This window comes from Corythoichthys intestinalis, chromosome 3, assembly GCF_030265065.1.
Source record: "Corythoichthys intestinalis isolate RoL2023-P3 chromosome 3, ASM3026506v1, whole genome shotgun sequence".
In the NCBI taxonomy this organism is placed as follows: Eukaryota; Metazoa; Chordata; class Actinopteri; order Syngnathiformes; family Syngnathidae; genus Corythoichthys; species Corythoichthys intestinalis.
The window spans coordinates 24230997-24258482 of record NC_080397.1 but is presented as its reverse complement, the minus strand read 5'-3'; the positions used below and the strand labels follow the sequence as shown (position 1 = coordinate 24258482).

The following is a 27486-nucleotide window of genomic DNA, read 5'->3' as shown; positions in this document are numbered from 1 at the left end:
AAAGAAATGGAAAAAAAACCCTCTCAAAATAAAAGCATATGAAACTACTTCAAAAATTATTTCTATTGAAGTTCCTGTGATTATTGTTGTGTTAATGATTAATCTGTTTTGAACTCAATGTTATTTGAAATAGTTTATAAATTGTAAATTTTCCTTTTTAAACAATGAGGTAATTTTCGATAGTATGACATCACAGAGATTGTTTGACGTCATTTAGTGGATGAATGGGATTGTTTATGAGTTTTATTTAACTGAATAAACAAGAATCAAATACTAATAAAGGTTCTTATGGTAAAACTATTTGTTCATTACTGAAATCCGTACAATGCAAAATCCAACGTGTATGTAAAGTTAACTCGGCACACAATTAGGCGCATTTCTTTTTCCAATGTCATTTACACAACGACACCGCCCTCAACGTTGGCTTGATATGCGCATGCGCCTTGCCCTGCGCTTTTTGCTTGTCCCACCGCAGCCGTCTTGTTCAACTGTGCGGTCAATTCACATCGCCAACACATAAAGGTAAGAACAACTCGTTCCTGGCAAGTACTTCAAAGTTCTCTGCACTACTCCATCGCTTTGCTTTAAATATGCTCGTTTTTACTGTCAAGGCAGGTCTGATTCGAACATTATGGACAGGGAATCGATCCAGCTGCTGTGTAATATATGATTGAAGCGGACTGTTGTCTGTCCATTGACATCAAAAACTCAATTTTTAAGGTTCCATATCACTAATAAAAGGCAGTTTCCTGATGTCAATGGCTACTACGTGCACAACGGACGGTCTGTTATCTTTTGGCACTCCCCACCTGCTATATAGAAGCCCTCCCTCCGACCCCCCACCAACACACACACCCAACACACTTTTCAACTTGGTACATTTGCAGGAATGACAGCCGGTATAAAACTGTCAGCTGTATGTTATAAATTCTCAGATGCAGAGAATAGATGACAGTGTAGTAACTTCTAGTGGCTGTTGTGTTACACCGTTTTTCCTTTTTTTGAGTGAAACAATATTCCTCTGTGTTATATACTGACATTTGCCATTCAACCACACATTTCATCTCCTTATCATCAACACTGCATTCTAAATGCTATATACTAGAGTATTAAAAAATGCTGACATAATTATATGTAATTACATATTTATATATACCAGTACTTCTATAGTGATGTAATAATAACTTTAAAGTTCTGTGCGGCTTAATTGTTGATTTAATTGGGTTGATAGGCAACACATGCCTCCTAGCATGCACGGCAGCGCTACAGATGTGACCAACAATCAAAATTCATGTTCTGTGCTAATTATGTAATCAGTTGCTGTTCCAGTTGTTTCGTTAAATGCTTGTTATGGTATTTGGTAACACTTTATTTGACAGTGGTGTTATAAGACTGTCATATTTGTAACATGACACTATCATGGGCATTACTGAATGCTTATGACAGATGTCATTAAGTGTCATCCGGCAAATTATGTTACTAACGGCATTTATGTCCAGTTTGGATCTTTTACATCCATTCAAAAGTGAGATAATTTGCCGGATGACACTTAATGACATCCGTTATAAGCATTCAGTAATACCCATGATAGTGTCATGTCATAAATATGACCGTCTTATGACAGTCTTATGACACCACTGTCAAATAAAGTGTTACCAAATACCATAACAAGCAATTAATGAAACAACTGGAACAGTAACTGAAAAAATAATTAGCACAGACCATGACTTTTGATTGTTATTTTGTAGCACTGCAATGCATGCTAGGAGGCATGATGGATGACAACAGTGTTGACAGCAGGTGGCAGAAAAGGTTGACTGTCTCCCCCAAGGGAGCACTGATGGCCAAATTAAGCTTCTTGAAGCAAGCCTTGCAGCCAATTGGTTCAAAGCTTCATGGTGGTTCATTTGGGCTCATGATGGTCTTATAATGCCGCTGTCAAATTGAGCATTACCGGTTAATATCTTTTTTTGTAAATATCCCATAATACAGTGAGGACAGCTGCGGTTTATAGTCCAGTGTGGCATATCTATAAACAAATGTCGTTTTGGTGTCAAATTTGGTTGGTGGCGGCTTATAGTCAGGTGTGCCTTATAGTGCGTAAATTACAGTAAATGTTTATGTAAATAATATTGATTCTGTTAATGCAAGCATAATATTACTGCTCGTTTCTTTTATAAAGTAATTTTTATTATGTATTATAATTCAGGGTGTCCCCAGCCTACTACCCATAGTTAGTTGGGATTGGCTCCAGCAACCCCATGACCCTCGTGAGGATAAACGGCTCGGAAAATGAATCACTGAAGGCTTATACAGTATCTTGATATTATCTTTGCAGACATTAAACATTCATTTAAAATACAAATGGACATGTGTTTGATATATCATACATAATTACTGTATTTACTGTGTATTATTACTTTTTTTTACTGATACCTTAAATGATTGATGTAGAGCAATTATTCTGTTTTATGAATTACATATTTACATTTGTATTTACATTTGATATACATCATTTTATGATGTTCTTTTGTTTGATTATATGGAAATATCGATATTGTTTTAGACATATCTAATATTTAGAAAAATATTATTATCATTTAAATTTGTCCAACAAATGTCCATAAAGTTGTGCAGTTTCAAGAGGGCATTTGTGTCCAATTGTCAGCCATCTTGCTCTGCACATGTGCCTCTCATTTGCGTCATTTAAGGCTGTCTTGTTGACCTTTGTGCGTGGTCACGAAAGTCGTTGGGACAGATAGTGCATGACGGTCACATGGAGTGTGGTGCTACAGAGTAAACACACAACATGTATGTCCTACAAGGATGCTTTAACATCAATGGTTTAGTAACACTGAAGTTGGAGTCACTTATTTATTTTTTTATGGGATCCTTGTCACATGTATGTCAGTGTCAGGTTCTCGCAAGCACTAAATTTAGAACAGCCGTCAATGAGTAGGAGGGTGGAAGGCACAAGTGGTTCTGTGATGTAGGATTTGATAAATGGTTTTGAGAATTGTCAGACAGTCATTAGCAAATGTGGGCCAGTCACACTTGGAATTTCTGGATTTTCAGGTTCTCTCTGGTTGTGTGGATTTTTGTTTGGCCACCTTCCAAACACATAATGCGGACAGACAAATGGATATTTTGACTTGAAAGTCTTACCTGTCATTAATTTTCAATGTTATCTCACTGTCTTATCATGTACTCATGTTGCACTTCAAGTACAAAGGCCCCTGCAACATCAATGATGCAATCGGTATAGCAGCTGCAACATGTCAACAATTAGTGAAACTGAGAAAATGTACACAAATATGCATACTGTGTGTTGCTATTTTAGAGAGAATGAGTCTACTAGTTATCTGTTGTCCTTCTTAAACTGCTTCCCTCCGAAGAAGCAATGGTGGGCAGGAAAAGACAGGGCCGTGCTACGCAGCAGGACAAGTCAGGGAACAAAGACCACTGTGTCACGTGTCACCATGCACCCAAGGGACACGGTGAGTCCCAAAAGGTCACACAGTAGCTTTTTTGGGTTATCCAAGCAGGGTAATCCTATTTGTTAGCAACTTCAAGCTGTGTGATCATCAAACGTTGTGGACTCCTACATCACTTTGAAGATCCACACAGGCGTCTACTCCAGATGGCCTGGCGCTTTTGTTCACACGCTCTGTTTGCGCGTAAATATTGGATAAAAGTGGCGAATTGTGATGCCTCGAATGCAGGCAGGAGGCATCTCGTTGGTAGCGCTCGTTCTACGAAAAGCTCACAAAAACTACAATTCATTCATTCACAGCCACATACGTCCAATCCAATTGAACTGGGAGGGCTTGCAGGTAATGACTGCTCACAGTTCACAAGGATTGAACGTCTAGGGGCGTTAATTAACCTGGCACGTCAGATTGATTTTTCCATATAGCCTACCTGCTACCAATATTACGTATTACAACCTATTAATCTGGGAATCATCCAATCAAGACCTGTTTCATGGGAGGAGCCTTCAAATAAATATACAGTTACTAACTGGACAATGGGTCCTCGTAGCACTTGCGAAAACATCGTTTCTCGTTAAAAAAAATTTTTTTTTTGGGTGACGTTCTTTGCTCTTCTTTTAAAAAGGAAATAGTGTGTATTTTAGACAAAACTTGGGAAATTGCATTCCGCCTTAGTAATCAAGCAGATAGTCACTTCCTGTTCAAGTCTGCAGTTCCCGCTCTTTCCCCTGATTGGCTTGCCATCAGAAGACGACCAATCTACTAATCCTTCTCAAAAATTAGCATATTTTGCTGAAGTTTATTATTTTCTGTAATGTACTGATAAACATTACACTTTCATATATTTTAGATTCATTACACTCTACTGAAGTAGTTCAAGCCTTTTATTGTTTTAATATTGATGATTTTGGCAAAAAAGTCAAGAAAAACCAAAAATCCCTATCTCAAAAAATCAGCATATTTCAACCGACCAATACTAAAACGTGTTTTTTAATGCAAAAAAAGTCAACCTTCAATTAATTATATCAGCTATTCACTCAATACTTGGTTGGGAATCCTTTTGCAGAAATGACTACTTCAATGCGGCGTGGCATGGAGGGAATCAACCTATGGCAGAGCTGAGGTGTTATGGAGGCCCAGGATGCTTCAATAGCGGCATTAAGCTCATCCACAGTGTTGGGTCTGGTGTCTCTCAACTTCTTCTTCACAATAACCCACAGATTCTCTATGGGGTTCAGGTCAGAAGAGTTGGCAGGCCAATTGACCACACTAATGCCATGGTGAGTAAACCATTTACCAGTGGTTTTGGCACTGTGAGCAGGTGCCAGGCCGTGCTGTAAAATGAAATCTTCATCTCCAGTAAGCTTTTCAGCAGATGGAAGCATGAAGTGCTCCAAAATCTCCTGATAGCTAGCTGCATTGACCCAGCCCTTGATAAAACACAGTAGACCAGTGGGGTCAAACCGATTCCACAAAGGGCCGCAGTGGGTCCTGGTCTTTGTTCCAACAGATCCAGCACAGACAGTTCAACCAATGAGGTTTCCGCTAAAATAAGCAGCACCTGACTGCAATCAACTTATTACGCTTGTAAAACACCAGATTGGTGATCAGGTATTCATCTTGTTTGGTTGGAATGAAATCCAGCACCCACTGCGGCCCTTTGAGGACCAGTGGGACACCTGTGCAGTAGACCAACACTAGCAGCTGACATGGCACCCCAGACCATCACTGACTGTGGGTACTTGACATTGGACTTCAGGCATTTTGGCATTTCCTTCTCCTCAGTCTTCCTTCAAACTCTGGCACCTTGATTTCCGAAGGACATGTAAAATTTTCTTTCATCTGAAAAAAGTACTTTGGACCATTGAGCAACAGCCCAGTGCTGCTTCTCTGTAGCCCAGGTCAGGCGCTTCTGCCGCTGTTTCAGGTTCAAAAGTGGCTTGACCTGGGGAATGCGTTACCTGTAGCCCATTTCCAGCATACGCCTGTGCACGGTGGCTCTGGATGTTTCTACTCTAGACTCAGTCCACTGTTTCTGCAGGTCCCCCAAGGTCTGGAATCGGCCCTTCTCCACAATCTTTCTCAGGGTGCGGTCACCTCTTCTGGTTGTGCAGAGTTTCCTGCCACACTTTTTCCTTTCCACAGACTTCCCACTGAGGTGCCTTGATACAGCACTCTGGGAACAGCCTATTCGCTCAGAAATTTCTTTCTGTGTCTTAGCCTCTTGCTTGAGGGTGTCAATGATTGCCTTCTGGACAGCAGTCAGGTTGGCAGTCTTGCCCACGATTGCGGTTTTGAGTAATGAACCAGGCTGGGAGTTTTTAAAAGCCTCAGGAATCTTTCGCAGGGGTTTGGAGTTAATTGGTTGATTCAGATGATTAGGTTAGTAGCTTCTTTAGAGTACGTTTTCATGATATGCAAATTTTTTTAGATAGGGATTTTTGTTTTTTCATGACTTTTTTTGCCAAAATCATCAATATTAAAACAACAAAAGGCTTGACCTACTTCAGTTGTGTGTAATGAATCTAAAATAAATGAAAGTCTAATGTTTATCAGTACATTACAAAAAATAATGAACTTTATCACAATATGCTATTTTTTGAGAAGGACTAGTATATTATGCTACAGTATTGGTCAGTACTGGTTCGCGGAGGAGCCAAAACATTTTTTCCCGTCAAGAAAAGCTTTTCGTGATGTTCTTTCCTCTTTTAATAAGGAAATAAAGTGTTATTTCTGAGAAAACTTGGAATTGAACTATCTACAAAACCCCCTTTGCGCTCCGACATTGTATTCAAGCAGGTAGTTTTCTCCTGATTGGCTCGAACATCAGATGACCAGGTCAGTGGTCGGACAGTTGAAGTTTGCAAGACGGTACTAAAAATAATCATTCACTACCGGTTACCACTGTATCTTAGGGTATGTTGTATTAGTTTAAAAATCAGTAAAAAGAAACGTGTTGTTTTCTTGTCATTTACTGTCGGAGTAAATTACTATGTAGTGTTCTTACTACAGTTCTTTTCATCAGGCACAATGGCTGTCCCTCCTGCATATACAGACCTGGGGAAGTCGGCGAAAGACATCTTTAGCAAGGGCTATGGTAAAACCTAACAGTTACAATGCATGCATAAATATGTACCTTTCTGTCTTTTATTGAAATTTCACAATTTCTTGCTTGTCAGGTTATGGAATTCTCAAGATGGATATAAAAACCAAGTCCCAAAATGGTGTTGTAAGTATTTTGTTGCTAATATTTATCTCAAATAGGGCGGTCCAACCCCTCCAAGACGTTTGAGTGGATGGAAATGTCATGTTGATATGAAATAGCTAAACCCTCTCTAAACTTTTGTCTGTACAGTCTTTTTTTTTCTGTTCGCCCCTCTAATCCTGTCTTCTCTTTTTATCCACTCCTTTCTTCTTTGGATGTGCCTTTCAGATGGTAAGAAAGTGTGTGCACGTGTCAGGGAGTAACTGTGGGTGCACTGCACGTTAAAGCGCGTTTACAGTGTTGCCGTTATTTAAATTCACAAATTAATACTTAATAGCAGGGGTGTCAAATGTGGGCCGGAAATGGCTGCGGTGTTGTTCTGCCTGACAGGCACGTTTCTGTTTATTTAAACTGTATATACAGAATCACATGCTTTGATTTTGACATTTGTGCCGTAACCCGGAAATTTGTGTGATCGAGTGAGAGTATTGCAATTGGCTCTCTTTCGTGTCTGCAGTTGGCGACGAACCTCCGCCAGTAGCAGCTCGCCCACCGTGTTCCTCTCTTTGCTGTTCTGTAATTGTAATCCACTGATATTAGTACATACAGTGAGGAGCAGAAGTATTTGCACCCCTTGTGATTTTGCAAGTTCACCCACTTAGAAAATAGGTAGAGGTCTGAAATTTCAATCATAGATGAATTTCCACTGATAGAGACATCATCTAAAAAAAAAAATAATCCGGAACTCACTTTGCATGATTTTCAATAATTCATTTGTAATTTACTGGGGTTCATAAGTATTTGTACTTCTGAGAAAATCAGTGCTAATATTTAGTGCAGAAGCCTTTATTTGCAATTACAGTGGTCAGACAGTTTCTGTAGTTCTTCATCAGGCTTTCACATATGGTAACGGATTTTGGCCCATTCCTCCACACAAATATTCTCTAGATCTGTTAGGTTTCAGGGCTGTTGTTAGGAAACGCGAAGTATCAGCTCCATCCAAAGATTTTGGATTGGATTGCGGTCTGGAGACTGGCTAGGCCACTCCTTGGTCAGCTTGGCTGTGTGCTTCAGGTCATTGTCTTGTTGGAAGATCCAACCACGACTCATCTTCAAGTCTCTGTTGTAGCTAGAAATCAGATGATACATTTCACCGTTCATCCTCTGCTTTATAAAGTCGCCCTACCCCTTTAGCCGAAAAGCAGCCCCAAAGCATGAGGTTTCCACCCCCATACTTCACAGTGGGGATGGTGTTCTTGGGATTGTACTCATCCTTCTTTTTCTTCCACACAGGATGAGTAAAATTTGCCCCAAAAAGTTGTTCTTTGGGCTCATCTGACCACAAGACCTTCTCCCATGACACCTCTGCATCATTCAGATGGTCCCTGGCAAACTTCGGACGGGCCTTGACAAGCAATGGCTTCAACAGGGGAACATTCTGAGCAATGCATGATTTTAAACCATTGCACCGTAGTGTTCTACTGACAGTAGCCAATGTAACTGTGCATCCAGCTCTCTTCAGGTCATTGACCAGCTCCTGCTGTGTAGTTCTAGGCTTAGCCCTCACTTTTCTCATGATGAGTGATGCCCCACGAGGAGAAATTTTACACGGAGCCCCAGTCCCCGGTAGATTATTTAGTCATGTTTAGCCTTTTCCATTTTCTAACAATTGCTGTATCTGTTGATCACCAAGCTGCTTTCCAATTGTCCCATAACATTTTCCAGCTTTGTGGAGCTCAGCAATTTTTTCTCTGGTGTCTTTCGAAAGCTTTCTGGTCTTGCCCATGGTAGAAGTTGGATTGCGACTGACTGTGGGGTGCACAGGTGACAATGTTGAGCTCAAATGGGTGGTGGGTGGGTGGTGACACATGGGGTAAAAAGGTAGACTGACAACTCTCTGAGTGTCATAATTATTGCTGATTCTCAGGGGTACAAATACAGTGGGGCAAATAAATATTTAGTCAACCACCAATTGTGCAAGTTCTCCTACTTGAAAAGATTAGAGAGGCCTGTAATTGTCCACATGGGGAAACCTCAACCATGAGAGACAGAACGTGGGATAAAAAAACAGAAAATCACATTGTTTGATTTAAAAAAAAAAAATTCAAAATTAGAGTGGACAATAAGTAATATTTGGTAACCTACAAACAAGCAAGATTTCTGGATGTCAAGAAGGTGTAACTTCTTCTAACGAGGTCTAATGAGGCTCCACTCGTTACCTGTATTAATGGCACGTGTTTTAACTCATTATCAGTATAAAAGACACCTATCCACAATCTCAGTCAGTCACACTCCAAACTCCACTATGGCCAAGACCAAAGAGTTGTCGAAGGACACCAGAGACAAAATTGTAGACCTGCACCAGGCTGGGAAGACTGAATCTGCAATAGGTAAAACGCTTGGTGTAAAGAAATCAACTGTGGGAGAAATTATTAGAAAATGGAAGACATACAAGACCACTGATAATCGCCCTCGATCTGGGGCTCCATGCAAGATCTCACCATGTGGCATCAAAATGATAACAAGAACAGTGAGCAAAAATCCCAGAACTACACGGCGGGACCTAGTGAATGACCTACAGAGAGCTGGGACCACAGTAACAAAGGCTACTATCAGTAACACAATGTGACGCCATGGACTCAAATCCTGCACTGCCAGACATGTCCCCCTGCTGAAGAAAGTACACGTCCAGGCCCGTCTGGAGTTCGCTAGAGAGCATTTGGATGATCCAGGAGAGGACTGGGAGAATGTGTTATGGTCAGATGAAACCAAAATAGACCTTTTAGGTAGAAACACAGGTTCTCGTGTTTGGAGGAGAAAAAATACTGAATTGCATCTGAAGAACACCATACCCACTGTGAAGCATGGGGGTGGAAACGTCCTGCTTTGGGGCCATTTTTCTGCAAAGGGACCAGGACGACTGATCTGTATAGAGGAAAGAACAAATGGGGCCATGTATCGAGAGATTTTGAGTGAAAATCTCCTTCCATCAGCAAGGGCATTGAAGATGAGACGTGGGTGGGTCTTTCAGCATGACAATGATCCCAAACACACAGCCAGGACAACAAAGAAGTGGCTTCGTAAGAAGCATTTCAAGGTCCTGGAGTGGCCTAGCCAGTCTCCAGATCTCAACCCCATAGAAAATCTGTGGAGGGAGTTGAAAGTCAAGTGTCGCCCAACAACAGCCCCAAAACATCACTGCTCTAGAGGAGATCAGCATAGAGGAATGGGCCAAAATACCAGCAAAAGTGTGTGAAAAGCTTGTGAAGAGTTACAGAAAGCGTTTGGCCTCTGTTATTGCCAACGAAGGGTACATAACAAAGTATTGAGATGAACTTTTGGTATTGACCAAATACTTACTTTCCACCATGATTAGCAAATAAATTCTTTAAAAAATCAAGCAATGTGATTTTCTGTTTTTTTTCCCCACATTCCATCTCTCATGGTTGAGGTTTACCCATGTTGACATTTACAGGCCTCTCTAATATTTTCTACTGGGAGAACTTGCATAATTAGTGGTTGACTAAATACTTATTTGCCCCACTGTACTCATGAACCCCAGTAAATTACAAATAAATTATTTCAAAAAGTCAAACAATGTGATTACTGGATTTTTTAAAAAGATTACCGTATATCTCTATGAGCGGAAATGCATTTATGATTGAAATTTCAGACCTATACATATTTTCTAAGTGGGTGAACTTGCACAATCACAAGGGGTGCAAATACTTCGGCTCCTCACCGTATGTAAATGAAAACACTGATCCATAGTCACAGGGTTCCTGCAGGTCTTTAAAAAGTCTTAAATTTAAAACCTGGAAAATCAAGGTCTTAAATTGTCTTAAATTTAATGGAAACCTATAGGTATTAAATTTCCAGACGATGCGTTTAATCCCAGTGAAATCACTGTAGTATGTCGTAAAACCTCTAATGGTGTGTAATTGTTTTTTAATGGTTGTTCACTGAATAAAAGAGTTTGGGAATTATGTATGTTATACGGTACATTGACTGCAACCTTAGCGTAACATCAGTGACTTGATTTGTTGCCATGACGCCATTTTATTGTTATTCACGGTTGTAGAGGTGTGCGGGAATATGCAGAGATTGGGAAGTGTAATTTAATAAAAAATGGATGGAAGATGGTTTATATAAGTGGTGGTTGGCCACTGGTGAAAATAACAACAGTGCCCGGTGCAAAGTCTTGCAAAAAGACTTTTTCATTAGGCACAACGGGGGTCAAAGTCATCGAGTTGCACATTAAAGGAGAAAATCACCGGCGGTCTGTGACAGCAGTACTGTGTTTACACTGAAATAAAATTAGTTTTTTTTTCGTCATCAGAAATTATTGCAACATGTTTTGGTCTTTATTATACTTTCATTTCAAGGTCTTAAAATGTCTTAAAAAGTGTTAAATAAAGCTTTTAAAATGGTGCAAAAATGACAGTTTGAAAAATGTTGATGAAAAGTGCAATCAAGTAATCGTTAGTAAATGTGAATATGTACGTTGATATTGTACGTATTATGTGAATTTATTTCATTGGAAAATAAGTAGGGAAAATTATTTCTTATTTATAAGATCTATTTGGTGTGAATGTGGCCAGCGAACCAAAATAAGTTTGACACCCCTGCCTTACTCTCCATGTGTGAGCTCTTCCACCAATAAACAGACACTTCGCGCAAAGTGTAAAAATGGGATTTGATCCCCTCTGGAACCATTGTGTTCGTGGTTTTCTTAATTAAATTGAGATATTTTCTTGAAATGTTTATGAATAAATTTTCACCTCAGAAACTTTTATTTCAGGGTTAGTATCCTAAAGTTGTGTTAGAGCATGCTGTTGTGACCAGAGTATTTGTAGAGATTGAGAAAACTGCTAAAAGAAATCCCACAAAGTTGGCTGTTTTCAAGCAGTTTACACCGCATAACAATCTGCTGCTTAATAACAGAGTTGTGGCACTAATAATGAGGGTTAAAAGTCAGTTTGTTTAACTATAATGTAGTTGCTAAGGACTTTATAGAAGTGTCTCATCTTCAGCAATTTTCTCATATTTCATTTGCTTAAATTTTCTCAAATTTGAAGGAGGGAAAATTGTGATAACTTTAATGACTCTAATAGAATCGAGAATACCTTGTCAACCATTTTTTGGTTCTTAATACCAATTCCGCTACCCGGCTGTGTGGTATTGTCCAATGCCAATACAGTACCGATAGCCTACCGTAATTTGCGGACTATAAACCGCCAATTTTACCCTCATTTTGAATCCTACGGCTAATAGTCCATTGCGGCTTATTTTCTGTTTTATTTGGGTTAGTAGGGAACACTTTATTTGACAGCGGTGTCATAAGAATGCCATAAGATGGCCATAATTATGACATGAATTGACATGAGCATTAATGGATGCTCTGAAAATCCAGAAATTCAAAGTGTCACCTGGAAAATTTTGTCACTAACTCCATTTATGTCCAGCTAGGATCTTTTGCATCTATTCAAAAGAGATAATTTGCGAGATGACACAAAATGACATCTGTCATATGCATTCATTAATGCTCATGGCAGTGTCATGTCATTATTGTGATAGTCTTATGGCACCACTGTTATATAAAGTGTTACCGAATACCATTACTAGCAATTAATGAAACAACTGGGACAGGAACTGAAGAAATAATTAGCACAGAAAATGTATTTTGATTGTTATTTACATCTGTAGTGCTGCAATGCATGCTATGAGGCATGCTGGAGGACAGCAGTGTTGACAGCAGGTGGAGCAGTGATGGCCAAATGAAGCTTCTTGAAGCAATGAAGAGTTGCAGCCAATTGGTTCTAAGGTTCATGGTGGTTCATTTGGTCTTATGACGGTCTTACAGTGCCGCTGTCAAAAAAAGTGTTACCGGTTAAAATCTTTTGGTGAAAACATCCCATTATACTGTGAGGACAGCTGCGGCTTATTGTCAAGTGCGGCTTATCCATGAACAAATGCCCTTTTCTTGTCAAATTTAGTGGGTGGCGCCTTATAGTAACAGGTGTACCTTATAGTGCGAAAATTACGGTACTTTCCCCCCTCCAAAGCATACATGTTTTTTCCCCTTTTACAAATAAATAAATTACTGCATATTCATGTGAATGTATAATAATTGCTATCATGGCCTGGTCATGGGTGACAATAAATGAATAAAATCCTCTCAAACTGGAGACATAAACTGCTCACAAAGGCCAAAATGCTTTTGATTTTTTTTTGGTGATGTTTTTTCAATTTGATACCAAGCCTGAAATGTGTATTAATTCCACAGTCAATGCCGTTAGTCCACATTAGTAAATTATCCTAGTTCATGTGCTAATCACTTATGCTAGCCGAGGACACAAGTTCGCTCGACTGCTTTTTTGTGTTCCCTCCTTCCAACAAAGTGTTACAGTTTAACTTGTATAAGCCCATACAATACATTGAAAATATGACTGCTAAACGAGCACATTCAACAACACTTACTTGAATAATAACTCTTGGCTTTAAAAAAACTCATTTTTTCCCCCCGTTCTTAAGCATTCGTAATTGGCCGCCATCTTGAATAAGGCGACCGGCAGTGCGTTATTTCTACAAGCCAATACCTGTATTTCAATTCTGATTCTCGTATCGGTGCGACACTCGTCAAACGCACAACAGGGATGGCTGAAAATGTCATTTTTCAATTTTTAACCCAATAATTTGGCTTGAGTGGAATGGCTCGCATATGCTCAACTTTCACCTCATGCTTACTGTATTTTACCTCCTGCCTCTCATTGCTGGCCTCTTCTACTTCATCTTGAAGGAGTTTGCCACGTCAGGCTCCAGCAACACAGACACGGGCAAGTCAGGCGGCCACCTGGAGACCAAGTACAAAATAGGGGAGCTGGGCCTCACCCTCAGCCAGAAATGGAACACCGACAACACTCTTGTCACAGAAATCAACATGGAAGACCAGGTGAATTCAAATGTGAAACTGTCTTTTTTATGACTGAGCATGTTTCATTGCCATTGACTGTTCTAGGTGTCTGACCCATATTAACTGGGAGACACTCCCTAGTACCGTCTCTGCAATTGAATATCAACTTATTTTCTGCTTTGTAGCTTGCAAAGGGCTTGAAGCTTGGCCTGGACACCTCATTTGTACCCAACACAGGGTAAGAAAGAGCTACACGGCTTGTAATGATGAAGTCAGTGCACGTGCAGTTACAGGTTTTTTTCCTTTGTTCTTTAGCAAAAAGAGCGCCAAACTGAAGACTGCTTACAAGCGCGACTTTGTCAACATGAGCTGCGACTTGTTGTTCGACAAAGCCGGTCCCACTGTTCACGGCACCGCCGTGCTGGGCTATGAGGGTTGGCTGGCAGGCTACCAGGTGGCTTTTGACACCGCCAAGTCCAAGCTTACCATGAACAACTTCGCTCTGGGATACAAAGCCCCTGACTTCCAGCTTCACACCAATGTGTGAGTGGAAAAAGAAAACAGATTCGACCTTGTATCAAGTGAAAGATGGTTTATGAAATTACTTAGGTATAATTTAATGTTTAAACTAGGGCTGTCAAAATTATCGCGTTAACACGCGGTAATTAATTTTTTAAATTAATCACGTTGAAATATTTGACGCAATTAACGCACATGTCCCGCTCAGACAGTATTCTGCCTTTTGGTAAGTTTTACAGCAAGGTTTTTTGTGCTGTCTAACAGCGAACTCTTGTGGTCGCTTTGCGACATGGTTTATTGCTTTCTTGCCAGTTCAATATGGCTGCACGACGTCTCGGGCTGACGCCTACGTTGTAATGTTGTGCTTATATGATCCCTGGACAAGATTTGTCCGTAAGTATGGTTGTTGTAAAGAATGTACATATTATGTTAGTAAGCGAAATATTATATTTTTTGTATGAGACGCTTTTTGTTTATGTTTAGTGAACCTGTATAGCGTGCTAAGCTAACGTTGTTGCTAATGCAATGCTTGTGTACTTTTTTTTGTAGTTTCACTACGGTCTAAAGAGGACAGTGGTTTGAGGCCATTTTATTAATAAATCAGATGAAAAAGGAAGAAGTCTGATTATTAAGGCGTCGTTCACTAGCTGTCTAGCTTTGGAAAAAGTAGACGCTTCGGAGTGAGGACAGCATAGACAGATTTAAATGACAGTAGAGTGAAATGCCCACTACAGTCCTTATGTACCGTATGTTGAATGTATCCATCTTGTGTCTTATCTTTCCATTCCAACAAATTATTTTACAGAATATATATATATATATATATATATATATATATATATATATATATATATATATATATATATATATATATATATATAAATTTACAAAAAAATATGGCATATTTTATAGATGGTTTGAATTGCGATTAATTGCGATGAATTAATTTTTAAGCTGTAATTAACTCGATTAAAATTTTTAATCGTTTGACAGCCCTAGTTTAAACACAAAAAAATACAAAGCTTTTTACTGACAGACTTGAATACAGGTGCATGGGACGAATGGTATTATTGATGTCATGAGAGAGCCTAGAAATCTGGAATACTTGCAATGGCGTACCGCAAGCAACACGTCACTTTTGCTCAATAATATTCATGACGTTAGCAACTGTTGCTAGGCGGGTCAACCTCCCGTTTGTCCCTAATAGTAAATGAATGAAAATCATGTACAAACGAGATGTTTACTGAGCTAAACCTACCAATTCTGTCCGAAAATGATGTCCCTGGTGCCAAATTCACTGGTAAAGATGTGGAAGAACATACAAATGTTCAGTTAAAGAGATGGCTTGAGTTGTCAGACAGAAGCAGCACGGCAAAATGCCACACTAAAAACATAAGTAAAAATATCAAAATGGCTTACCTCTTCTTCCTCTGTAGGACCATGGCGCACGACAAAATGTTTACTGCATATGAAATTTGAATGGCTTCACCTTGCTGGCGTTAAACTGTTTTTTTGGACGTCTGCCCAAGTTGATCCATTCTTCACGTTCTTCCTCAGAGTTTTTGGTTTTGGCAAACGTATGAAAAAAACATTCTTTATGTGTCGTATTAGCTAGTCGTTTCTACAAGTTCCATAGCAGCAGTGTTTGATCGGCATGTTCTTTTTTGAAAGATTACCGGAGAAAACAACCAGAAATAACAAGGGTTGTATGTGAGGGTGTGTCTATATAACCCACTTCCGCGTTACGATGGCGAAGTCACAGTCTAAAAATAGCATTACGCTATTGATTGGCTAAAATAGAACTGGTATTGATGAAAGTATCTGCCTGCACTTACAGAAAATACTGGCTTTTCTTGATAGTTTTCTCCAGTATTAGACATCAGCAAATGAAATTCTATGTTTTTTCAATTCATTTTTTCTGCTGGGTTGCACATGATCAAGGTGTTGTCTGTCGCTTTAAGTAGTTAAGGAGAACAACTCAGATGATAATGTCGACTGTTGGGGAAATAAATTAATCAAAATTGGTAAATTCACGCTTCAAACCAGTACTTTCAAATTAAAATTTTCAATAATGCATCAAACTGAAAATTGAAATTCAAACAATTTCCTGTGATTACATTTCATTACAGACATCCTAAGTCTTATGAAGGTTCCGTGAGTCTCCCTGATAATGATAGTGGCTCCCTGATGCCTGCGAGTCAGATACAGTATAATATCCCGGATTTTGCGACTATATGAGTTTTTTTTTTTTTTTAATGGACAACGTGCAGGCAAAAACAATGACTTGACAGAAAGCGTGCTGATTGCTTTAGTCAAGAAAATTTGCCAATATGCTTTCATTGTGTGTGAGGTGGGGTTCGATTTACCCCTCACCAATTTTAAGTCAGGGCAGACTGCGATATGGCAGAGGGCAAATCCTTTTAGTAAAAAAACTCACTTTACAGCAGAATATACTAAAATATATCCGTCTAGTTAAGGTGAAGAATGATGACACTGTGATGAGGTGCACTGTGTGCAACAGTGACTTCAGCATTGCCAACAACGGACTTAATGAGTGTAAAAGACATGTTGAGGTAGGCTAAGTTTAATATGCCATCGCCTGCATTTTTTCCCCTGTAGGTTAAATAAAGACTGTCATAAAATTAAGTAACGCTATATATTAATAAAAAGAAAACAACCAACAACCTTAAATTATGAATTATTTGAATTATTATTAACTTCTGAATAATAAAAGGTTAGTCAAATTAAGTGTGTATGTGTGGGGCATGGTGGAGGTTGGATTGGGTCGATAAACATCTCCCTGAAATTAGTTTTTGGAACTTGGGATGTCTGTCATTAGATGAAACCAAAAATTCTAACAACTCTCATTTCTGGCTAATTTCGTTTTTGATTCAAAATTGAAAATTGATTAAAGTATTGATAACCGCATTCTCTATTGCAGCAACGATGGCACAGAGTTCGCCGGCTCCGTTTACCAAAAGTTGAACAGCAAAATGGAAACCGCGGTCCACTTGGCCTGGACGGCCGGTAGCAACAACACGCTCTTTGGAGCAGGCGCAAAATACCAGCTGGATAAGGACGCCTCTCTTTCTGTGAGTCTCCTGAGCGGTCTCACAATTTTTGCGCATGATTTGATGTCACTGATGTTTCCCCACACAGGCCAAAGTCAACAATGCTTGTCTTGTCGGAGTCGGATACACCCAAACCCTCAGGCCAGGTCTGTTCTCCTACACCAAAATTTTTGCTTACAAGTCACTGACCCATAGGCGGAGTTTCACTTTTGTGGCATGAGAGGGCAAAAATGTTGATGACCCTGAAAGGCAATGTCAGTAATACAATCAACTTACAAGCTATATGCTCGGATAGTAGCTTAGCCCATGCTCGTACAACAGGCATCCCAGCTATGTGTGTTCGCGTGCATGAGCGCATGCATTTTTCTGTCTTACCTAGTGGAGAAGTAGACACCGTATCCGTTTTGCTTCAAACCTTGGTTTGAAAAAAAACACATATATCCATTTTGGCTGTCCCAAACGACTAATTTCCTCCCGATTAGTCAGCCGACTATTTTTACGATTAGTCGACTAATCTAATCTTTTTTTTTTTTTTTTTTTTAATAATGAAATTTTTGTTGAAGCTTATTAATTCACAAAAACAATTTTGGAACACCCACATTCTTTATTAACGTATAAATAAATAACAAATCAATATATATATAATAATAATAAATCAATAATAAATCACAAACAATGAGGTCAAATGACGCTGGCATTAACTAGTCCAAAAAAAAAAAAAGTAAACTGAAACACTGAGACTTCACCTCTTTAACAGGAGTCAAAACAATTCTTACTCTTTTTGTGGTATTTCATTGTCTATATTGTTCTAAATGTTAAAATGAATTGCAATGTCCCGGACAACCATTTTCAGAATACTTTGTGTGAGTTCAGATGCTTTTTCTGGTGTGCATTCCGCATTTTTGGGGGAGGGGAACTTTTGTTTGTTTTAACCTGAAAATAAAGTAGAGGGCACACTGAAATATTACCACAACTATTTTGAATGAGAGGCACACATACTCACGGCAACAAAAATTAAATATATAGTATTAATTTTATAGTATACTACTATATGTATATACACAAAGATACTTTATAATATGAAGTGACTTAACATTAGTGCAGTCATGGATTACAGTAAGCAGGCCAGTGCTTTTTCCATATATATTTTCATTATGAATATACAGGATGTATGTATATATTTTCCCCAAGTGGGAGCTTCCATGATCCTAATAAATTTAATAACAATTAAAAAAATATATATATAATTATACATACATTAATTATATTATTAAATAAAAATGCATTTTGGTACGACGCACATAAAGGTAACTTCCATTTTAAAACATCGTTAGAAAGTTGTATGGACTTACAATCCGCTAGCTTGTTTTTTCTTGTTGTCTTGGAAAATTATACTTGGATGACGGCGCTTCAAGTGTTCGTTCATAGTCGATGTGCTACCGTGGTATGCGAGATCAGCTTTGCAAAGAGTACACACAGTGGCACCCTCCATATTTTCCTTGAAATTATTTGAGGCTCTGGCTATTCTGGTCCGCTTTTTTGGCTTTATGCCACTTTCATGTGTCACCAATTCTGCCCTTTTTGGTAATTGGCGGTGTTTTCAACTCCTCGCCATAGTGAGGAGTGAACCGGCGATTCACTTGGCTCGTTGTCGTCGATTCGGTCCATGTCCTCCTCAGGAAGGCGGCAGCGTGCATAAAAACACCAAGAGGCGTCGGATGGCTCTTTATGGATACTTTTATTGTCCAAAACAAAAACGCACGGGCTGCAGCCACTGAACTCCGCGCTACCCGCGCACTTTCCAAACTCACCGATCTCACTCCCTCTGTTTCGCTCCCTCTCTCTCTCTCGCCCACTTTCTTCCTCTTTGCTCAATCTGACAATGCCGGTCACATTGAATAACAGCGGCCCCCTTGGGGGTGTTAGTCACAACCGCTTGAATCACGAGCGCCCGCCATTCTAAACATGTTTTGCCCGTCGACGCATTTACGTCATCGATGACGTCGACAACGTTGACTAGTCGGGACAGCTCTAATATCCATCTTGCCTCTTCTGTCCTCAGCAGTGTTGTTAATCTTACTTACTAAAAGTAATTAATTACAGTTACAAATTACTTCTCCCAAAAAGTAATTGAGTTAGTAACTCAGTTACCCGAATGTAAGGGTAATTAGTTACTTGGCAAAGTAACTGGTGTTACGTTTCATGTTTTTTTTTTCATTCCCAAAAAAAAAACAAAAGAAACAAAAAACATATTAACCTTTGCTATGTTTGAAAGTTATTTAATGTTGTGAATCAACTGTAAAGTTGTTAAAATTGCTCCCGTTATTGCATTAGTTCCCTTCTGTCTACTTTTGACATGTGAAAGTTTTAAAACTGTTTCATCATTTAAAGATAGATTCAAGTTAATATTTTGCTGATTTATGAGTATTTTAGATAAAAGGTAACTTAGGTTCGTTAGGAAGGTTCTCTACAACAGAGCCTTCCTGAGAAGTCTACTGCTTTAAAATGGCGACTGTTTACGAACGCCGGTGAGTCTATTTTCCGCATCTAGTTCTACATATATGTGATATCTACTGTAGAATCATGTGGGCGGCTACAGTCAGGTATTATTGGAGCCACGTCACAACTCCCTTCCCTCCTCCCAACTCCCGCTTTGCTCTCTCCTCTCTGTGAGTCCGTGTTTCGGACTTTTCTCGCATCATTCAACCAACGTAGTAACGCATAGTAACGCACGCCTTTACATCGTCAGTAACGGTAACGGCATTACCAAAATGAGAAAAGTAATTCATTAGATTACCCACTACTGAAAAACACAAGGCAGTAATGACGTTATAATCTAACACCTTTATTAACAACACTGGTCCTCAGGTGTTTTTTTTTTTTTTTTTTTTGTGGCTAAGCTAAGCAAATGACTGTCTCTAAGGTGCTCACATGATCTGTTTGAAAAATAATTTTGACCCATTGTAATTTTGTTGTTGTTGTTCATTTCATTCATTTTTGTTGTGTTTTTATTGCTTTACAACTTTTAGGCCTATATACAACATTTTACCTCCAAAGTCTTAATTTTAAATTCATATATTGGAAGGTCAATTACATGCAATGTCTACATGTATGCTCTGACCTTGTCTTCTTGTAGGAATCAAGCTGACACTGTCAGCGCTCATTGATGGAAAGAACGTTAACGGGGGCGGACACAAGATGGGCCTGGGCTTTGAACTGGACGCTTAAAGGAAACACAAGAAAAGAATGAAAGACCCTAAATGTGACAACACCTCAGAGGTCCAACCAGCAATACAAAATGAAACACACAGTCTAAGGGCTAGTTTGATTGCAACACTATTCAATATAATTAACTCATTGGCTGCACACTACAATGATAGACGTCCAACCCATTTGAACTGAGAGAGGCTGGCGATGAACTGTAGCCAATGAGTTAACAAAACTCAACTTTTTCTGCCAAATCTATCCTAAACAGTGCAATAAAAGCTATTACAGTTAAAATGTCCAACTGAGCAAGTGGACCTTTAACTCCCACCGTTTCACCTCAGCGCCTTCAGAAGCTCAAAGGTGTGTTATGAGCAGCCTGCACCAGTTCAGCCTTTAAAGCGTCTGTTTCACTTTCACTTGATCTGTGTGTTGTGCTTTGTATAAGAAACGTAGTCAACAGTAACAACCTCAAACTGATTTTTATTCAATCGTAGAGTGAATAAAAAGAACGTCAAATGATACACGTGTTTTTTTGTGTCCTTATTCATTTGGACAATGAAGAAAATATCAAAAGGTGCAATATTTTACAGTCACATTGCTGCCTTAATAATGACACGATTGCAGTTGTAACGGGACCGCGGGACAATCCAGAACACTGACAGTATATATATCTCCCTTCTCTTGACCAGAGGTGGGTAGTAACGCATTTACTCCATTACTTGAGTAACTTTTTGAGAAAAAAGTACTCAGAGTAGTAGATGACAAATTTTTTTTTTTTACTATTGTTTAAAAACATTGTAAACTGTTAAGTATTCTATTGACTCAATACTTTTTTGTACTTGAATAAATTTTTGTGATGACTACTTTTACTTGAGTAATATTACCTAGAAGTAACGCTACTCTTAACTGGAGTAAAATCTTTGGCGACTCAACCCACCTCTGCTCTTGACGTACCAATAGATGTAGAAAAACACATTATTAAGGGCGCTTTCACACTAGCTGTTTTAAATGGACCAGAGTTCTTTTTCTCAGATCGTCCTCTTTGTTTTGTAAATGTGAACGCACATCCGAACTCTAGTTCGGACCAAACAAGTGAACTCTGGTCTGCTCAAAAATCATTGGTCTTTAAGCACACCCTGCTTTGCTTGTGAATGCAACAGTAGCAGGGTGTGCTTTTGCTATTTTATATGCAGTGTCACAGCCTGGGGCTGTGATGCTCCAGGCTGTGACGCCACACGCTGGGCATCCTTGAAAGCGGAAGTACAGCACACACGCTATTCAAAATCAACAATGGCAAGAACACAGACGATCAACCATGGCCAAATGTTGTTGTGCTGTGCTAAGCAGCTGCATTTGATACACACAGTCTGGTTCTAATGTGGCGGTTGTGTTTTGCATGCTGTTCCTAAACGCACCGTGTGAGAGTGACAGTGGCTGAGAAAGGCGGAGCCTCTCGGGGCGACCGTTTCGTGAGTCTCTCTCTCCTGGAAGTGGCGACAATTTCACAGTCCAAAAAGTCATGAAAGTGAGAACGATTGTATACTCCTGTGTGGCTTGGGGTTCCATGCGGTTCCTTTTCATGGTTTAATTTTCCACTATGCATTTTTTATATACTCCAGTTCGCTTGGCATCAAGTCGGGAGGGAGCGATACCACCGCTGGCCGAGCGGTGACTTAATTTATGCTACATTACATGCAGCGTCACAGCACTTCTATTTGTCCAATCAATGAGTGTGCCTTTCGTCCACGTGATGCTATTCGTAAAGTTCGGCTGGCGCAGTGTGAATACTGAACCTGTTAAACAAGTCATTTGCAAGTGTTGTTGCATGGTAGCACTCCAACCAGACCCTGGTCCTCTTGGTCTAATGTGAAAGTGCCCATAGAGTCAGGCAGTGCAGCTTTTAACAGAGATAAAACATGGAATGGAATTAGTTCCCCTGAGGCTAATAGACACGCGTACATTTCACCTACTTAAAGAAACAACTCATGTTTGAAGATTATTAGTTATTATACAAGAGATGGATGCATAAATAAGATCCAATGCTGTGGAAAAGTTGGAAGATTTTCTCCACATAGTAAAAATAAAATTTACAAGCTTCATGAGTAAGATTATAGTTGACGTGAGAATGGTTGGTGCATGTTCTTGTGTAAAAATGTGTTTTTTGCACTCATAGCCACACAGTGGCAGCAAGCAGAGGTAAATCTAGGAGAGGTCCCTGGAGAAACTGTTGCTCCCTTGCAGCCACGTCCACTCTCTCAGCATCTATTACGCAACCCATTGAGTGAGATTTTTGCATTTGATTGTGTTGAATTTGCCGAAAAAGGCAAGCTCACCTCCATACTACTCTCAGATTCCTGCATGGTGTCTTGCAGCAAATTCTGTAGTCGACTCTCAAAATTCTTGCTTTCTTCGACCAAGGACTCGTCCCTAGCCACACACACATACACACACAAAAACGAATAGTTACTGGGGTTTTCGAAACGCTTCTTCCATTCTTCCAAATACTTATCCAACTTCATGTTGGTTAAATATTAAATTGAGGAAAAAAATTACATGACATAAATACTTAAATTACATGACAGAAATACTGGTTTGGCCTGTGCATCTTTTGTCGTTTTTCACTCTACTGGCAATATCTGCATTTTGCAACTTTGGAAGTTGGAACAATGGATGGAAGAGAAAAAGTAGTCATCCAAAAATGTACTCAAGTACAAGTAATAAAGTATCTCGTGAAAAGGATACTCAAGTAATGAGTAACATTTTGAGTAACTGCTTATTTTTGTTAGATTTTTTTAAGCAATGGTATTATTTTTCTCTCAGCACAAACTTATCTATATGAACTGTTGTTATAATGATACTGTACAATAACCCATTACATAACCTAGGCATGTGCCGGTATGAGATTTTGACGGTACGATAACCTTGAGCAAAAATACCGCGGTATCACGGTATTGCAATTATAGCTCCAAAATTTTGAGATGTATGGGTTTTTAAAAAAGAAAAAAAAAAGAAAAAAAATTTTTTTTTCCATTGAACAGGTTTTTTTCCAGAACATATTTGCAAATTGGAACATGACTATAATGTGAAAATAAATTAATGTGAAAATAAATTAACAAAAAATAAATATTTTATATAAAATTAAAATAAATAGAATCTAGACTATACCCATAGCCACAGCTCAAGTTGCTCAATATTAGAGCAAGAACAAAATAATTGCTATAAAAAAGTAAAAACACTTCTAAATAAAATTAAAGATATATACTGTTTGACTTTTTTTTGAGGGGGAGAAGCTGAAGTTTCGCCATTTTCAGCCACTGTGTCAACTCTCTTCTACATGATGTCATGCCTTTGTGTTAAAAAGAACAAAAAATTCATAAGTTAATAAGTTAGTTAAAGATATACAGGTTAGTTTTATAAGTTAGTTAAAATGTAAATATTGTTGAGGAAAGGTTTCATCTAAAACAAAAAGTGAGGAGTGAGACCTCCTTTCGCAATTAGCGATCCTTGACGCGATCCTTTTTTTTTTTTTTTCCCCCCCCTTCCTTCATTTAAGCTTGTTTCTCACTCAGCGGCTGTGAGACATAAAACGTCTACGAAGCTACTCTCCCAGCTTAGCCTAGGCTAACATTCGTCTTTGTAAGTTTTAGTTAGTTTGTATATTGAATTTGAAAGGAAAATGTGTGTTTTGTTTTTGGCGACCTTTTTCATGGTGCTACTGCTATCCTGTTGAACCTACTCACATGTGGAAAAATACAATTGTATAACGTTTTAAATGTATTCATTTGTATATTTCACCACGATTTGAGAGCTCAATAAATTGAAGAAAAGTACGCCTTGTGTTTAGAGGGTTTGTTTTTGGGTTTGCTGGCTGTTTAGCAGAATAGCGACACTGACACTCACGGCAACAAACGGGGGAAAGGTGAGCGCTGCCGCCCCAAGCCACTTCAGGTGCATTTTGGCACATGAAAAATAGCGAATACCGTACTAAGGTATAACGGAAAATTTTAGTGGTTTTGAAACCGCGACGTTTTCACACCACGGTAAACCGTGAAACCGGTAACCGGCACATGTCTAACATAACCACAATAAGCCAAAGAAGAAAAAAAATCATTAAAGAAAAACAAAACAGAAATGAAGGATTATTTGTCCAAAGAGCATGAGTGCTCTGCCCTCTAGTAGAGAAAATAGTTCCTAGATTGAATAGTGAATACTGTAGTTCATTCATAGTAAGAAATTAAAAGGATCATATCTCCGGTTTTCCGTGGTCAGTCGGTGCCAAATAAAAACTGCGAGGGAGTTTTAAATCCTCGCTTTCGATTCATGTTGTCAAATACTTCATTTGTTACGGTGCTTTAAAGACGCGTGAATGAAGAGGCTTGCATGATCTTAGAATCTTGCGTCTGATTGGTGTAATGGAGTCATGTGATTATTGTTGCGATGTCTCATTGGTGAAATGAGTAGCGCTACTCTTGGCAATAGCATCGCTAGCAAAAACCCCCCCAAACAATCTCATAAGTAGAATAAAGAGGAAAAATGTAACGACTCTTGTGAAGCCCAAAGTAGCGGAAGAAGAGTAGCATTTTTTCTTTACAAATCTACTGAAGTAAAAGTAAAAAGTATGGCTTAGTAAAACTCAAGTATATGTAACAGAGTACATGTAACGCGTTAAGACCCACCTTTGCATGCAAGGAGAGCAAAATTACATATTGTCTGCTCACATAGAACAGACATTTACTGTTCCCCCCCCCCCTTATTTATATACAACCCCTACAACAAAGTAACATTGGCACATTCCTATTTCTAATACTGTGTTTCATGGTGGTCGCTATTACCTTGGGAGTCAAATGTAATATATGTACCTCAACATACGATCGCTTCGACACACGATATTTTCGACATCCGACATGAAATTTGACTTGCCATTTGTTTCTACATCCACCGACATGCTTGAAATACGACGACATGACAGCGCCGCAGACGGACGCATGGCGGATTTTCATGTGAGAGAAATCAACACGGGTTTCAAAAAGGTTGGTACAGGTGGTGAAACAAGGAAAAAGGTGACGCTAATAGAAAAATATAAGTGGGGGTGCACATCCATGAACTGGCTCAACAATACAGCTGTAGAATGTCTGATCTTCACGGTCCTCCGATAACCTCCGTTTGCCAATCTTTATAAGGTGACAATTATTATTGTGGTAACATCGCCAAAGAAATCGCCGGCTTTGTCAGGTTTTTATCATTTATTTCAATACTTGTCCAACACAACACGCCTACTGTCCACCGCAGTTGACGGTCTTCTGGACAAACCATTAAAAGTGAAAGTAAACTCAACTCTCAACCCCACCGCTCCCTTTCTCTGTCACATCAGCGACGCGGAGCGTTCAGTTACAGCATGCAAAACATGTCCGCCTCATTAGAACCCGATTTGTTACCTTATTACAGAAATTATTATTATCGTTATTTTATCATTCTGGCTTTTATTAGTAATTTGTTTTGCTATGTGTAATTGCCATTTGTAATAGTACCTGCAGTATTTATTAAGGATTTAGTGTAGGTTTTTGGGCTGTGGAACGAATTAATGGAATTGTAATGTATTCTTATCGGAAAATCCTGCTCGAAATATGACCATTTCGATTTACAAACAAGGTCCTGGAATGGATTAATTTCGTATGTAGAGGTACCACTGTATTTGTAATGTTTATGTGATGTGCTGTGGTGGAATTTAAGCAATTGTACATTTTGACCTCCAGATGGCATTATAGAGTAAATGAATCATTATGAAGGGTGAGCATATTAATGCAACTTCATCAAAACATTATTTTCCTCTCAGCGTTCGTCGTGACCATATTTGGGGTATTTATGTATTACACGTTATCTACGTCAGTGTATGGGCGGGACCCCGAACTAGCAAAAGATTCCAAGAGACCCTGGAAATGCAAGATGCCTCCGTTCCCTCATGAATTTTTCTTAGCTACATTATGACTTAACGATCTATTTAGAATGGAGTGTCAATAAAAACGGCTCCTTCCTGAAACCAGAGGAGCCAGATCCAGTAGCCAATGTCCAATACTGCAGGCTTTTTTCAGAAACTTCCCGGATTAATTTTCTAAAATGGGAGGCTGGGCCTCGAGTCATACTCGAGGTTCACTATAGAATAGGGGTGGGCGATATGGCCTTAAACACGTATCACGATAAATGGGGCAGATTTACCTCGATAACGATAAATGACGATAAAGTCGCCCAAGCGGACTGTTATTTAATTTGAAAATCTGAATCAATGCATGAAATACAGATTAACAGTTTCTTGTTGATTTAGTTCCCAGCATTCAATTTGATATATCTAAGAATTGTACATGCAGTCTAGACATTAGGTTTATAAAAATGTATTGTAAACAAGAAGAATTCAAGTATGAGCATTTATAACAGCGTGTATGGCTTGAACAATGTACATTGTCAAAATCAATATGCCTGTGCAAACATGCCATTGTAACACAAATGACTTGCAGCTTGAACAGTACACTTCAAAAAGACAATTTATTGTTAATGGCTGCTGTGACATAATTATTCAATACAAGTGTTTATTATAGTTTCAGGCCCCCCCCCCAGTGCATTTTTTAAATAAATGCACGCATACATGAACCCCCAAACAGACAGACAGACACACATTAAAGCTATATTGATCTTCTGCAAATGAAACACTTAAAATTTTATGATAGTAATAATGACACAGAATTAAGCACATACAGAAAAATAGTTGGAGCCATTTCTCGGTCATATTAGAAGTTTCACCGTTGGATTGTGCTTCATGCTGAATGCTTTACCGTCACAAAAGCTATCAGAGAAATCACACACAGTCAGATACAAAATAACGCGACATAGTAATTGCTAGATGCAGTCCGTGCCCAATCCACTCATTAAGTTCAGCCGTTTCGACAAGGTTAGAGCCGCTATCTGACACCATCACGATCATTTGTAGCGTTAGCCGCTAGCGGCTGCTAGCGTTAGCCTGTGGCCTGGCTACCAGTAGAAAGCACTGAAAGCACCATCTCTGGAAATCATGAGAACAAGGGAGGACAG

The 27486-nt window shown here is 39.1% G+C and overlaps 2 protein-coding genes across 7 annotated transcripts in view; one reads left to right on the top strand and one right to left on the bottom strand.

Moving 5' to 3' along the window:
- Positions 1-430: 430 nt before the first annotated feature.
- Positions 431-20925, top strand: vdac3 (voltage-dependent anion channel 3). Of its 2 annotated transcripts, XM_057831083.1 has the most exons (10): positions 454-522; positions 3396-3497; positions 6517-6588; positions 6671-6720; positions 13496-13648; positions 13795-13847; positions 13925-14152; positions 17070-17220; positions 17288-17345; positions 20336-20925. In XM_057831083.1, the coding sequence occupies exons 2-10, from the start codon at positions 3401-3403 to the stop codon at positions 20425-20427; spliced, it is 954 nt and encodes a 317-aa protein (XP_057687066.1). In that variant the 5' UTR covers positions 454-522; positions 3396-3400; the 3' UTR covers positions 20428-20925. The 2 variants fall into 2 exon arrangements, with proteins under 2 accessions (XP_057687067.1, XP_057687066.1); XM_057831084.1 differs by lacking the exon at positions 3396-3497 and having other exon boundaries at positions 431-522.
- Positions 19199-27486, bottom strand: part of ikbkb (inhibitor of nuclear factor kappa B kinase subunit beta) — a 94116-nt gene continuing 85828 nt past the window's right edge. For 3 of the 5 annotated variants that reach the window (XM_057831073.1, XM_057831074.1, XM_057831076.1), the window contains 2 exons: positions 22740-22833; positions 19200-22668 (listed from right to left, as the gene is read on the bottom strand). In XM_057831073.1, coding sequence (XP_057687056.1) covers positions 22609-22668; positions 22740-22833 — 154 coding nt within the window. In that variant the 3' untranslated portion in view covers positions 19200-22608. Of the gene's footprint in view, positions 22669-22739; positions 22834-25152; positions 27458-27486 lie in introns of those variants that run through there. The other 2 variants (XM_057831075.1, XR_009062673.1) reach the window with 2 other exon arrangements.

Bases quoted from the DNA above. Each gene is read 5' to 3' on its own strand.
- vdac3 (XM_057831083.1), top strand. From the start codon at position 3,401: ATGGTGGGCAGGAAAAGACAGGGCCGTGCTACGCAGCAGGACAAGTCA. The intron at 13,848-13,924 runs GTAAGAAAGAGC...TTTGTTCTTTAG, and splicing joins TCATTTGTACCCAACACAGG to CAAAAAGAGCGCCAAACTGA. The intron at 14,153-17,069 runs GTGAGTGGAAAA...TCTCTATTGCAG, and splicing joins TTCCAGCTTCACACCAATGT to CAACGATGGCACAGAGTTCG.